Here is a 12520-nt window from a genome sequence, read left to right as displayed (position 1 = left end):
CCTGGCTTTTTTTTTTTTTTTTTTTTTTTGCACGACAGGGTCTTGCTGCATCGCCCAGTCTGGAGTGCAGTGGTGCAGTCATACCTCCCTGTAACGTCAAAATCCTGGCCTCAAGCCATCCTCCCAGCTCAGTTCCCCAAATAACTAGGACTATAAGCATGCACCGTCACCCCATTTTTCTTTGTCTTTTTAATGCTATCCTCACCTACTCCCCTGACAAAGGGAGTGTTTATGAAGTGTTGAGGTGAGAAAGTTGTCTAATGGACTGTAGAAGCATATATTTACAATTGTATGGTGACAGTTACTCTTCTGCTCTGTCAAATTGATTTACAAAGTCAGGGCATTTTATAATTATAGTTGATGAAATGTGGTGTTTTTTTTTTTTTTTTTTTTTTTTTTTTTTGAGACGGAGTCTCGCTGTGTCGCCCAGGCTGGAGTGCAGTGGCGCGATCTCGGCTCACTGCAAGCTCCGCCTCCCAGGTTCACGCCATTCTCCCGCCTCAGCCTCCGAGTAGCTGGGACTACAGGCGCCCGCCACCTCGCCCGGCTAGTTTTTTGTATTTTTAGTAGAGATGGGGTTTCACCATGTTAGCCAGGATGGTCTCGATCTCCTGACCTCGTGATCCACCCGCCTCGGCCTCCCAAAGTGCTGGGATTACAGGCTTGAGCCACCGCGCCCGGCCTGAAATGTGGTTTTAATGGTCATCTATATAAAATGTCATCAGGAATTTCCTCTACAATTATGAGTCTGATTTTTCATAGGAAAAAATACAAAACTGAAAGCATGTTAGAAACCAAAAGACCTTAGCAATTACCTAGTTTATCTCCCTGACTTTACAGGTGAGTAAATTGGATCTGAGCTTTGATTTAAGAAAGGAAAATGCCTGTATAGTAAATGCTTAATTCATGAAGTTGTCTACCTAGAAAGACTATAATAAGACGCTGAATTCTACAACAGAGTATGATTCAGAATGGTCAAAGTGTGGAGCAATATTTGTGATTCTTCAGGGAAACCTCAAATGCATTCTGAAGGGGAGTTACCTTCACTGCCATCAGGCAGCCAATCTGCAAAACCAGTAAGCCAGCCCAGGAAATCAACCCAGCCAGATGTTTGTGCTTCTCCTCAAGAAAAGCCACTCAGGACTCTGTTTCACCAACCTGAGGAAGAGATAGAAGATGGTGGACTCTTCATTCCAATGGGTAGGCTTTCTTCTTTTTAATTAAATGAAACATCTTTATTGAAGTATAATATGTAGAAAACTGCACATATCCTAAGATATCCTGAATTCACTATATTTTCACAAATTTAATACACCCTTGTAAGCAGGACCCAGATCGAGATACAGAATGTTATCAGTACCCAGAAGTCCATCTTGTCTTCCCTTTCAGTTACCCTCTACCCAGAGGTTAACCACTATCCTGATGTCTAGCAGCATATATTGGTTCAATTTTTTTTTTTTCCTTTTGAGACGGAGTTTCGTTCTTGGCTGGAGTACAGGGGCTTCATCTTGGCTCACTGCAACTGTTGCCTCCTGGGTTCAAACGATTCTCCTGCCTCAGCCTCCAGAGTAGCTGGGATTACAGGCGCCTGCCACCACACCCGGCTAATTTTTGTGTTTTTAGTAGTGACATGGTTTTGCTATGTTGGCCAGGCTGGTCTCGAACTCCTGACTTCAGGTGATCCAACCACCTTGGCTTCACAAAGTGCTGGGATTACAGGTGTGAGCCATTGCGCCCAGCCAGTTGTTTTGTCTTTTTGTCTTTTATTTGAATGGAATCGTGTGTGTACATTTTATAACTGCCTTTTTTTTTTTTTTTTTTTTTTTTTTAAGACAGGGTCTCACTTTGTCACTCAGACTGGAGTGTAGTGGTGCCATCACAGCTCACTGTGACCTTGACCTCCTGGGTTAAAGTGATCTTTTTGTCTCAGCCCTGAGTAGCTGGGACTGTAAGCGCGTGCTATCACGGCCAGCTAATATTTTTTTTCTTTTTTTTTGAGACAGAATCTTGCTTTGTTGCCCAGGCTGCTGGAATGCAATGGCTTGATCTCTACCTCTACCTCCTGGGTTCAAGCAATTCTCCTGCTTCAGCATCCCTAGCAGCTGGGATTACAGGCGCCTGCCATCATGCCCAGCTAATTTTTGTTGTTTTTTGTAGAGGCGGGGTTTCACCATGTTGGCCAGGCTGGTCTTGAACTCCTGACCTCAGGTGATCTGTCTGCCTTGGCTTTCCAAAGTGCTGTGATTACAGGCATGAGCCACTGCACGCGGCCCAGCCAGCTAATTAAAAAAATTTTTTTTGTAGAGATGGAGCCCCACTGTATTGCCCAGGCTGGTCTCAAACTCCTGTGCTCAGTTGATCCTCTTGCCTCGGCCTCCCAAAGTGTTGGGATGACAGGCGTGAGCCACCGTGCCTGGCATTGTGACTGCGTTTATTCTGTCAGTGTTTTTTTTTTTGTTGTTGTTTTTGTGACAGAGTCTTGCTCTGTCACCCAGACTGGTGTGCAGTAGTGCTATCTTGGCTCACTGCTGTGTCCACCTCCCGGGTTCCAGCGATTCTCCTGCCTCAGCCTCCTGGGTAGCTGGGATTACAGGCACGGCCACCACGCAGGGCTAATTTTTTTTATTTTTAGTAGAGATGGGGTTTCACTATATTGGCCAGGCTGGTCTTGAACTCCTGAGCTCAGGTGATCTGCCAGCCTCGGCCTCCCGATGTGCTGGGATTACAGGTGTGAGTCACCATGCCCAGCCTCAATATTGTTTTTTTTGTTTTGTTTTGTTTTGTTTTTGTTGTTGAGACGGAGTCTCGCTCTGCCGCCCAGGCTGGAGTGCAGTGGCACAATCTCGGCCCATTGCAAGCTCCGCCTCCCGGGTTCACGCCATTCTCCTGCCTCAGCCTCCCAAGTATCTGGGACTACAGGTGCCTGCCACCACGCCCAGCTAATTTTTTGTATCTTTTAATAGAAACAGGGTTTCACCGTGTTAGCCAAGATGGTCTTGATCTCCTGACCTCGTGATCCACCCGCCTCGGCCTCCCAAAGTGCTGGGATTATAGGCGTGAGCCACCGCACCCGGCCAACATTGTTTTATATTTATGAAATTCATCCATATTCTTGGATGTACTTGTAGACTGTTCATTTTTATTGTTGTGTATCATTCTGTTGTTTGAATATTTTATGTATCTTTTTCTTTTCTTTTCTTGTTTTTTGTTTTTTTTTTTTGAGACGGAGTCTCGCTCTGTCGCCCAGGCTGGAGTGCAGTGGCTGGATCTCAGCTCATCGCAAGCTCCGCCTCCCAGGTTTACGCCATTCTCCTGCCTCAGCCTCTCGAGCAGCTGGGACTACAGGCGCCTGCCACCTTGCCCGGCTAGTTTTTTGTATTTTTTAGTAGAGACGGGGTTTCACCGGGTTAGCCAGGATGGTCTCGATCTCCTGACCTTGTGATCTGCCCGTCTCGGCCTCCCAAAGTGCTGGGATTACAGGCTTGAGCCACCGCGCCCGGCCTTTTTTTTTTTTTTTTTAAGAGATAAGTACTGCTCTGTCACCCAGGCTGGAAGTTCAGTGCCATCATCAAAGCTCACTGCAACCTTGAACTCCTAGGTTCAAGTGATCTTCCCACTTCAGCCTCCCCAGTAACTGGGACTTTAGGTGCACACCACAATGCCTGGCTAATTTTCATTTTTATTTTATTATTATTATTTTTTTAGAAACGGTTTTCACTATGTTGCCCAGGCTGATTTTGTATTTCTGAGCTCGAGCAGTCCCTCCTTGATCTCTCAAAGTGTGGGATTACAGGCATGAGCCTCCTCACCTGGTCTGCTTTATGTTTTCTTTATCCATTCAACTCTTTGTTTTGTTTTTTCTTTTTGCTTCTTTGTGCCCATTGTTACTCCCAGGCTGGAGTGCAGTGGCATGATCTCGGCTCACTGCAACCTCTGCAACCTCTGAGTTCAGGCAATTCTCCTACCTCAGCCTCCCGCGTAGCTGGGATTACAGGCGCATGCCACCCGCTCCCCTGCTAATTTTTGTATTTTTAGTAGAGATGGGGTTTCATCATGTTGGTCAGGCTGGTCTCGAAGTCCTGACCTCATGATCCACCCGCCTCAGTCTCCCAAAGTGCTGGGATTAGAGACATGAGCCACTGTGCCTGGCCCTTTTTTTTTTTTTCTTTGATATGGAGTTTTGCTTTCGTCGCCCAGGCTGGAGTGCGATGGTGCAATCTTGGCTCACTGCAACCGCTCCCTCCTGGGTTCAAGCTATTCTCCTGCTTCAGTTTCCCAAGTAGCTGGGACTAAAGGCACGTGCCACCACAGCCAGCTAATTTTTTTTTTTTTTTTTTTAAGTAGAGGCAAAGTTTCACCATGTTGGTCAGGCTGGTCTTGAACTCCTGACCTCAAATGATCTGTCCACCTTGGCCTCCCAAAGTGCTGGGTCACAGGTGCAAACCACTGCACGTGGCCCCATTCAATTCTTGATGAGCATTTGGATAGTTTTCAGTTGTAGCTACTCTGAGTGGTGCTGCTGTGAATATAGATTTTTTGCTGAACATGTGTACTTCTTTTTTGTTGGATGGAAATGCTAGCTCATAAGGTTAGGCATCCTTAAAATTCTTTTGAAATACTGAATTTTTTATTGTGAAACATAACACAGACACATGACTAAAGACTTCTTTATTTGATTTAGCAAATGGTTTGTGTGTGTGTGTGTGAATCTTGCTCCGTCGCCTAGGCTTGAGTGCAGTGGTGTGATCTCGGCTCACTGCAGCCTCCGTCTCCCGGGTTCAAGTGATTCTCCTGTCTTAGCCTCCTGAGTAATTGGAATTACAGGGGCACATCACCGTGCCCGGCTAATTTTGTATTTTCAGTAGAGACAGGGTTTCACCAAGTTGGCCAGGCTGGTCTTGAACTTCTGACCTCAGGTGATCTACCTGCCTTGGGCTCCCAAAGGGCCGGGATTACAGGGAGTGGGCCACTGCGTCCAGCCTCACTTTGGCAAATGGTTTTAAAATGAACATGTAATTTTTCTTATTGCATATTCTAGACCTTCATTACTATGTAGGTTATAAGTAGTAGTGATAGTCGACATCTGTGTCTTATTTCTGAACAAAACAGGAAAATGTTCAGTATTCCTTCATTATATATGAGGATAGTTACAGGCTTTCCATAGAAATATTTTTTAGGTTAAGGAAATAATTTTCTTTTCCTAAGTTTTCTGAGTTTTTTCATATATTGAATTTCATCAAATGCTTTTTCCTATCTCTATTAAGATCATGTTTTTTTCCTCTTTCGTTTTGTTAATGTAGTAAGTTACATTAGGTTTATTGAGGTATAAAATAAAATGTATCTGATGAGTTTTGAAAAATGTGTACAGTGGGGCCAAGTGTGGTGGCTCACGCCTGTAATCTCAGCACTTTGGCAGGCTGAGGCGGGTGGATCATCTGAGGTCGGGAGTTCGAGACCAGCCTGAGCAACGTGGAGAAACCCGGTCTCTACTAAAAATACAAAATTAGCTGGGCGTGGTGACACACGCCTGTAATCCCAGCTACTCAGGAGGCTGAGGCAGGAGAATCACTTGAACCCAGGAGACAGAGGTTGCGGTGAGCCAAGATTGCACCATTGCACTCCAGCCTGGGCAACAAGAGTGAAACTCCATCTCAAAAAAACAAAAGAAAGAAAAATATATACAGTTGTGTTAAGTGCTGCCACAACCAATGTGGAACATTTCTGTCACCCCAAAAGTTGCCTAATTCCCCTTTGCTATCCCCTGTTCTCAAACATTGGCAACCACTAATTTCTTTTCTATTTCCATAGTTTTGCATCTTCTGTGCAAATGTTCTATACTGGGTATACTGTCATATAATATGTGTCCTTTTACATCTGGTTTCTTTCACTTGGCATAATGCTTTTGAGATTTATCCACTTTACTGTCAGCTTTCTGGGCTAAGTTCCTGGAGCAGCTATTTTGGAATTCTGGTGATGCTCTTGGTTTATTTGCAGAAGAACAAGACAATGAAGAAAGTGAGAAAAGGAGAAAAAAGAAAAAGGGTACCAAGAGGAAACGAGATGGAAGGGGTCAAGAAGGGACCTTGGCATATGACCTGAAACTGGACGACATGCTTGACCGTACCTTGGAGGATGGTGCCAAGCAGCACAATCTAACAGCGGTCAATGTCCGAAACATCCTTCATGTGAGTAAGACTGGGGCAGCTATGTTAATGGAAGGGAACTTTTTCATGGAAAGCGTATAAAAATACTCAGCAAATTCTTGACTCTTGGCATGTTAATTACCAATTTTATGGGTTACCTGTGATAGAACATTTTACATTTTTACATATTTAAGATAGCTTTCGCCTTGTACTCAGTACAAGTTTGAAATATGAACACGTTAAAGAAGAATTTAATTGGAAAGATAAACTGTTTGTTTTCCACTGATTTGCATATTTACTGTATTGTTTAGCAGATTCAATGTTGATAATGTTCATAGTGGGTTTACTCTTTTGTGGGTCGATATGTCTAAAAAGATGCCCGGTTAATAGTTTATTGCTCTTCGTACATATGTAAATACTTTTCTTGATATGTAGCAACACAGCTATTTGCAGAGCCTTTGCTCTTTGTTACTCTTTCTCTTAAGCATGTAGTTACTTACCTCAGGATCTCTTTTTATGTGAGCCATTCCTGTTCCTAGTAGCAGCTAATGAGATTGGTTCATTTGCTGCTACCTTGTTTGAAACTGTGGTTCTGGCCAAAACTTACTTCTGCCTTCTTTGCTTTCAGTTGCGTTGCTTTATCCCAGTCTGATGCTATTCGAGTATATGGTTCTCATTTGTCCTGTACACACGTCTAACAGAGTTACATAGAGAGAAGAGTATTGTCTAGGTGACAAACCCTTGTTGCATAAAGTGTAATTTCGTCTTTCTCCAGGAAGTAATCACAAATGAACACGTGGTAGCTATGATGAAAGCAGCCATCAGTGAGTCAGAAGATATGCCAATGTTTGTGAGTAGTTGACTCTTTTAATGTCTTGGAACAGAGTTTTCTGTAAACTGGCTAAGGGTAGGAAGTCACTGAGGAGTTTGTAAACAGTTTGGCAGCTGGGTTGAAAGTTAGCATCCCAAAACACAAGAATTACGTGGTAATTTTTATTTATTTTATTTGTTATTTTATTATTATTATTTTTTAGAGACAAGGTCGTGCTGTGTCACCAAGGCTAGACTCAAACTCCTAAGCTGGACTCAGAGATCCTCCCGGTTCAGCCTCCTGAGTAGCTGGGACTACAGGAGCATGCGACTATGCCCAGCTAATTTAAAACAATTTTTTTTGTAGGGGGTGTCTCACTGTGTTGCCCAGGCTGGTCTCAAACTCCTGACCTCAAGCCATCCTCCCACCTTGCCCCTAAAATGCTAGGATTACAGGCATGAGCCACCTCACTGAGCTGTGATTTTTATTGAATATTTCCTTTCTGTTTTTTTCTCCTTAGGAGCCTAAAATGACACGCTCTAAACTGAAGGAAGTAGTGGAAAAAGGAGTGGTAAGCATTCTGTTTTTTTGTTTGTTGGTTGTTTTTAGCTTGGTAAATAGGATCTAATTCACCCATAGGGAAAAATATAGGAAAGATTGTGGTCTGAATTTTCCTCTTTAAAGAAATATTTGTAAAAGACAGTAGAATTGTTTCTACATGATCATAAGCTATAATGATCATAGTTTATTTTAGTAGATATGAAGCATTGCTTTTTGGAATTGCTAGAAAGATAACCATTTGGAATGGCTGAAACCAATGGGTGAGACCAGTTTTTCTATTTATGTTACAACACTTGTTGCAAAGTGTTTAGTATTTTTCATAGTGTGTTCTAGGGGACAGTTCCATAAAAATCACTTTAGTGGCCGGGCGCGGTGGCTCAAGCCTGTAATCCCAGCACTTTGGGAGGCCGAGACGGGCGGATCACGAGGTCAGGAGATCGAGACCATCCTGGCTAACACGGTGAAACCCCATCTCTACTAAAAAATAAAAAAAAATTAGCTGGGCGAGGTGGCGGGCGCCTGTAGTCCCAGCTACTCGGGAGGCTGAGGCAGGAGAATGGCGGGAACCCGGGAGGCGGAGCTTGCAGTGAGCTGAGATCCGGCCACTGCACTCCAGCCCGGGCGACAGAGCGAGACTCCGTCTCAAAAAAAAAAAAAAAAAAATCACTTTGGTGTGGGATCCCTCAGGCATGCTTATTAAAAATGCATACTTTTGGCCAGGTGTAGTGGCTCATGCCTGTAATCCCAGCACTTTGGGAGGCCGAGGCAGGTGAATCACTTGAAGTCAGGAGTTTGAGACCAGCCCTGGCCAACATAGTGAAACTCTGTCTCTACTAAAAATACAAAAATTAGCTGGGCGTGGAGGTGTGCGCCTGTAATCCCAGCTGCTTGGGAGGCTGAGGCACAAGAATCGCTTGAACCCGGGAGGCGGAGGTTGCAATGAGTGGAGATTACACCACTGCACTACAGCCTGGGCAACGGAGTGAGACTGTCTCAAAAAAACAAAAACAAAAACAAAATAATCCCCATACTTTTGGGCCCACCCCAGACCAGAGAATCAGGACCTATGGGCAGGGCCTTGGAATATGCATTGGCAAAAACACAACAGTTAATTCTTTTGAATACTAAAGTGTGAGAACCACTTGAAGACATCTGAAGTATTCTGGTACAGCAAGCTCTTTGGTGCTTGGAGCTATGCTATATCCTTCTTAATAAGCACTTGACTAGTTCGTGCTTACAAGACAGTTAATAGTCATGAGGGAGTTCATTATATTTCTGATAGTAAGGAAGATTTGCCTTACAGACTGAAAATACGTATCATAGGTTTTATTTGTCCTGGTTTTATTCCTTGGAGCCTGATAGAAGAAACAAGTCTAGGCTGGGCGTCGTGGCTCATACTTGTAATCCCAGCACTTTGGTAGGTGGAGGTAGGAAGATCGCTTGAAGCCAGAAGTTCAAGAGCAGCCTGGGCAACATAATGAGACCCTGTCTAGAAAAAAAAGCAAGAAAAGAAATTGGTGTATTCTTCCACATGACTTTTCCTACAGTTGAAAAAAACTAGTATGTCGTTTCATAACATTTTCTTGGCTATACATCCCCCAATTTGTCCCCCCACTTTTTTTTTTTGAGATGGAGTCTTGCTTCATCATCCAGGCTGGAGTGCAGTGGCATGATTCTGGCTCACTGCAACCTCCGCCTCCCAAGTTTAAGTGATTCTTCTACCTCAGCCTCCTGAGTAGCTAGGATTACAGGTGCATGCCACCATGCACGGCTAATTTTTTTTTTTTGTTTAGTAGAGATGGGGTTTCACCATGTTGGCCAGCCTGGTTTCAAACTCCTGACCTCAAGTGATCTACCCGCCTCGGCCTCCCAAAGTACTGGGATTACAGGCGGAGCCACTGTGTCTGGCCTTTTTGTTTTGAGATGGAGTCTCACTCTGTCACCCAGGCTGAAATGCAGTGGTGCAATCTCAGCTCACCGCAACCTCTGGCTCCCAGGTTCAAGTGATTCTCATACCTCAGCCTGCTCAGTAGCTGGGATTATAGGCATGCATCACCACACCCGTCTATTTTTTGTATTTTTAGTAGAGGTGGAGTTTCACCATGTTGGCCAGGCTGCTTTTGAATTGGCCCATGTGATCACCCGCCTTGGCCTCCCAACATGCTAGGATTACAGGCATGAGCCACTGTGCCCATCCCATATCCTTTTAAAAGTATGCCAAAAGAGCTGGGCACGGTGGCTCACGCCTGTAATCCCAGCACTTTGGGAGGCCGAGGTGGGCGGATCGTGAGGTCAGGAGATGGAGACCATCTTGGCTAACACGGTGAAACCCCGTCTCTACTGAAAATACAAAAAATTAGCCAGGTGTGGTGGCAGACGCCTGTAGTCCCAGCTACTCTGGAGGCTGAGGCAGGAGAATGGCGTGAACCTGGGAGGCAGAGCTTTCAGTGAGCCAAGATCGCGCCACTGCACTCCAGCCTGGGCGATAGAACGAGACTCCGTCTCAAAAAAAAAAAAAGGTATGCCAAAAGAAGACCACTGAACCAGATGTGGTTTGACTAGTATAGTTAGATTATCTCCACAGTGTTCCAGATTATATATTTATCCTAATGTATCTAAGGTCAAATCGACCTTTTTTTTGGCAATCACGTAACTTTTTTGGTCTGGTTGACTAACCCTCATTGCATAAATTGAAATTTCATCTTTCTCCAGGATGTGATCACAAATGAATAGGTGGTAGCTATGATGAAAGCAGCTATCAGTGAGGAAGTTCTGTGAAGTCTACTTGACATATAGAATATAATTAACATGGCTGGGCACGGTGGCTCACGCCTGTAATTCCAGCACTTTGGGAGGACGAGGCAGGTGGATCACCTGAGGTCAGGAGTTTGAGACCAGCCTGGCCAACATGGTGAAACCCCGTCTCTACTAAGAATACAACAATTAGCCGGGCGTGGTGGTGGACACCTGTAATCCCAGCTACAGAGACAAGAGGATCGCTTGAACCCAGGAGGGAGAGGTTGCAGTGAGCGGAGATCATACCACTGCACTCCAGCCTGGGTGATAGAGCAAGACTCTGTCTTATAGGGAAAAAAAAAAAGAATATAATTAACATTAATTCTTTATTTGATTTGGTGAAAAAAAATCCAAGGAGATCCAAATTAGGCTCTGGATTGTGTTTATTGGCCATAAATATAGATGTAGAGAAGTTGGGCCATCCAAGACTGTGTAGTTTATGTAGGAGAGCAGGTATTAAAATGTAGGTCTCTTGCTGCTTCTTTCTTTCTTTTTTTTTTTTAGAGACTTGCTCTGTTGCTCAGGCTAGAGTACAGTGGCCTAATCATAGCTCACTGCTGCCTTGAACTCCTGTGCTCAAGGGATCCTCCTGCCTCAGCCTGGCAAACAGCTAGGCCTACAGGCATGTGCCACCATGCCCAGCTAATTGGTTTTTTTGAAATATTTTTTTGTAGAAATAGGGTCTTGCTGTGTTGCCCAGGCTCATCTCAAACTCCTGGGCTCAAGTGATCCTTCTGTCTTGATCTCCCTACGTGCAGGGATTACAGGCATGAGCCACTATACTTGGCCTTCTTAATTCTTACTAGACTGACTCCAACACACTTCTGAATGCTGGCTTGCCTTTCTAATGGATTTGGCAGTAGGTAGGAAAGGGAAATGGACCTGAATCACATCATTCCCTTTACCCTATATTGGTCCCATCTACACAGCACTAGGTAAATGGTCAGAACATAGCAGGGCTGATTTGATTTGAGAAGCTAAGACTCCTTTTAGAGACAGAACCTAATGGCCAGTTGGCTTTTGTTCATAAGGTGATTTTGGTTGGGTTACAATTAAATGGTCAAGAAATTATACATCCTCAATGGCATTTTATCAGCAATATATAAGAACTTTAAAAAAGTTCTTTAGGCTAGGTGTGGTGGCTCACACCTATAATCCCAGTGCTTTGAGAGGCTGAGATGGGAGGATTGTTTGAGCTCAGGAGTTTGAGACCAGCCTAGGAAATCTAATGAGACTCTGTCTCTACAAAAAATTTTAAAAATTAGCGAGGTCTGGTGAGGAGGCATGCCTGTAGTCCTAATCAGGAGGCTGAGGCAGGAGGATCACTTGAGCTCAGGAATTTGAGGCTGCAGTGAGCTCTGATAGTGCTACTGCTCTAGCCTGGGCAACAGGGCAAGATCCTGTCTCAAAACAAAAACAAAAACAAGAAAAACTTTCCCTCTAGCTCTTATAAAAATTTTCAAACATTCAAAAAGTTGAAAGATTGTTACAATGTATGTAAATTCTAAGAGTAATATTTTGCCATATTTGCTTTATATCTCTGTGTTGTTTTTTCATGTCCTATTGGAAAAATAAGTATGGACAACTTGAAACTTTGCCCTAAATCCCCTAGTAAAAGTGTTTTTTTTGTTTTTTTTTTTTTAAAAGCAGCTCCATAGGCAGAGCAGGTCTACTCCATAGGCAGAATAGTCCATAAAAGCTTTTCATGGCTGACTTTTGGAGTTGTACACACGGTGGATTTATGTAACTGATTACAAAAATATATTGCTGTTAAAAGACTACTGTAACCAAAATATCTTAGATTTATGTAGTTTAATAGTTTATAAATAGTTTTCACATCTGTTGTTCCATGTGAACCGCAGCTGTGATATGAACAAGGTAGACATTGTTTTCTTCATTTATAGAAAGAAGTGAGGCTTACCAGGTGTAAGGCAGAAATGCTCATGACTGTAATAGATTCTTTCCTCGTTTCCTTCTTTCTAACTCTGACAAATAATTGAGAGTATGCCCTCAGGGATAACAACACCTCTAGATCACTGCAGGTACTTGTTAAGTATATGGCTGTTAGTGATGGTACAGAGGAAGTAAACATGAAAAACAATTATTTCAGTTAAGATAACTTATTTATATTCTTTGTTGGTAGGTAATTCCAACATGGAATATTTCACCAATTAAGAAGGCCAATGAAATTAAGGTAAACTTGGAAGAA

The 12520-nt window shown here is 43.6% G+C and overlaps 1 protein-coding gene across 1 annotated transcript in view; it reads left to right on the top strand.

Annotated features, from left to right (window-relative positions):
- GON4L (gon-4 like) overlaps positions 1 to 12520 on the top strand; it is a 96646-nt gene that overhangs the window by 27813 nt on the left and 56313 nt on the right. Inside the window, exons 3-7 of the mRNA XM_025378375.1 lie at positions 1009 to 1200; positions 5995 to 6185; positions 6919 to 6993; positions 7475 to 7525; positions 12455 to 12505. Coding sequence (XP_025234160.1) covers positions 1009 to 1200; positions 5995 to 6185; positions 6919 to 6993; positions 7475 to 7525; positions 12455 to 12505 — 560 coding nt within the window. The remainder of the gene's footprint in view (positions 1 to 1008; positions 1201 to 5994; positions 6186 to 6918; positions 6994 to 7474; positions 7526 to 12454; positions 12506 to 12520) is intronic.

This window comes from Theropithecus gelada, chromosome 1 (genome assembly GCF_003255815.1).
Source record: "Theropithecus gelada isolate Dixy chromosome 1, Tgel_1.0, whole genome shotgun sequence".
Lineage (NCBI taxonomy): Eukaryota > Metazoa > Chordata > Mammalia > Primates > Cercopithecidae > Theropithecus > Theropithecus gelada.
This window is presented reverse-complemented; position numbering and strand designations above follow the sequence as displayed.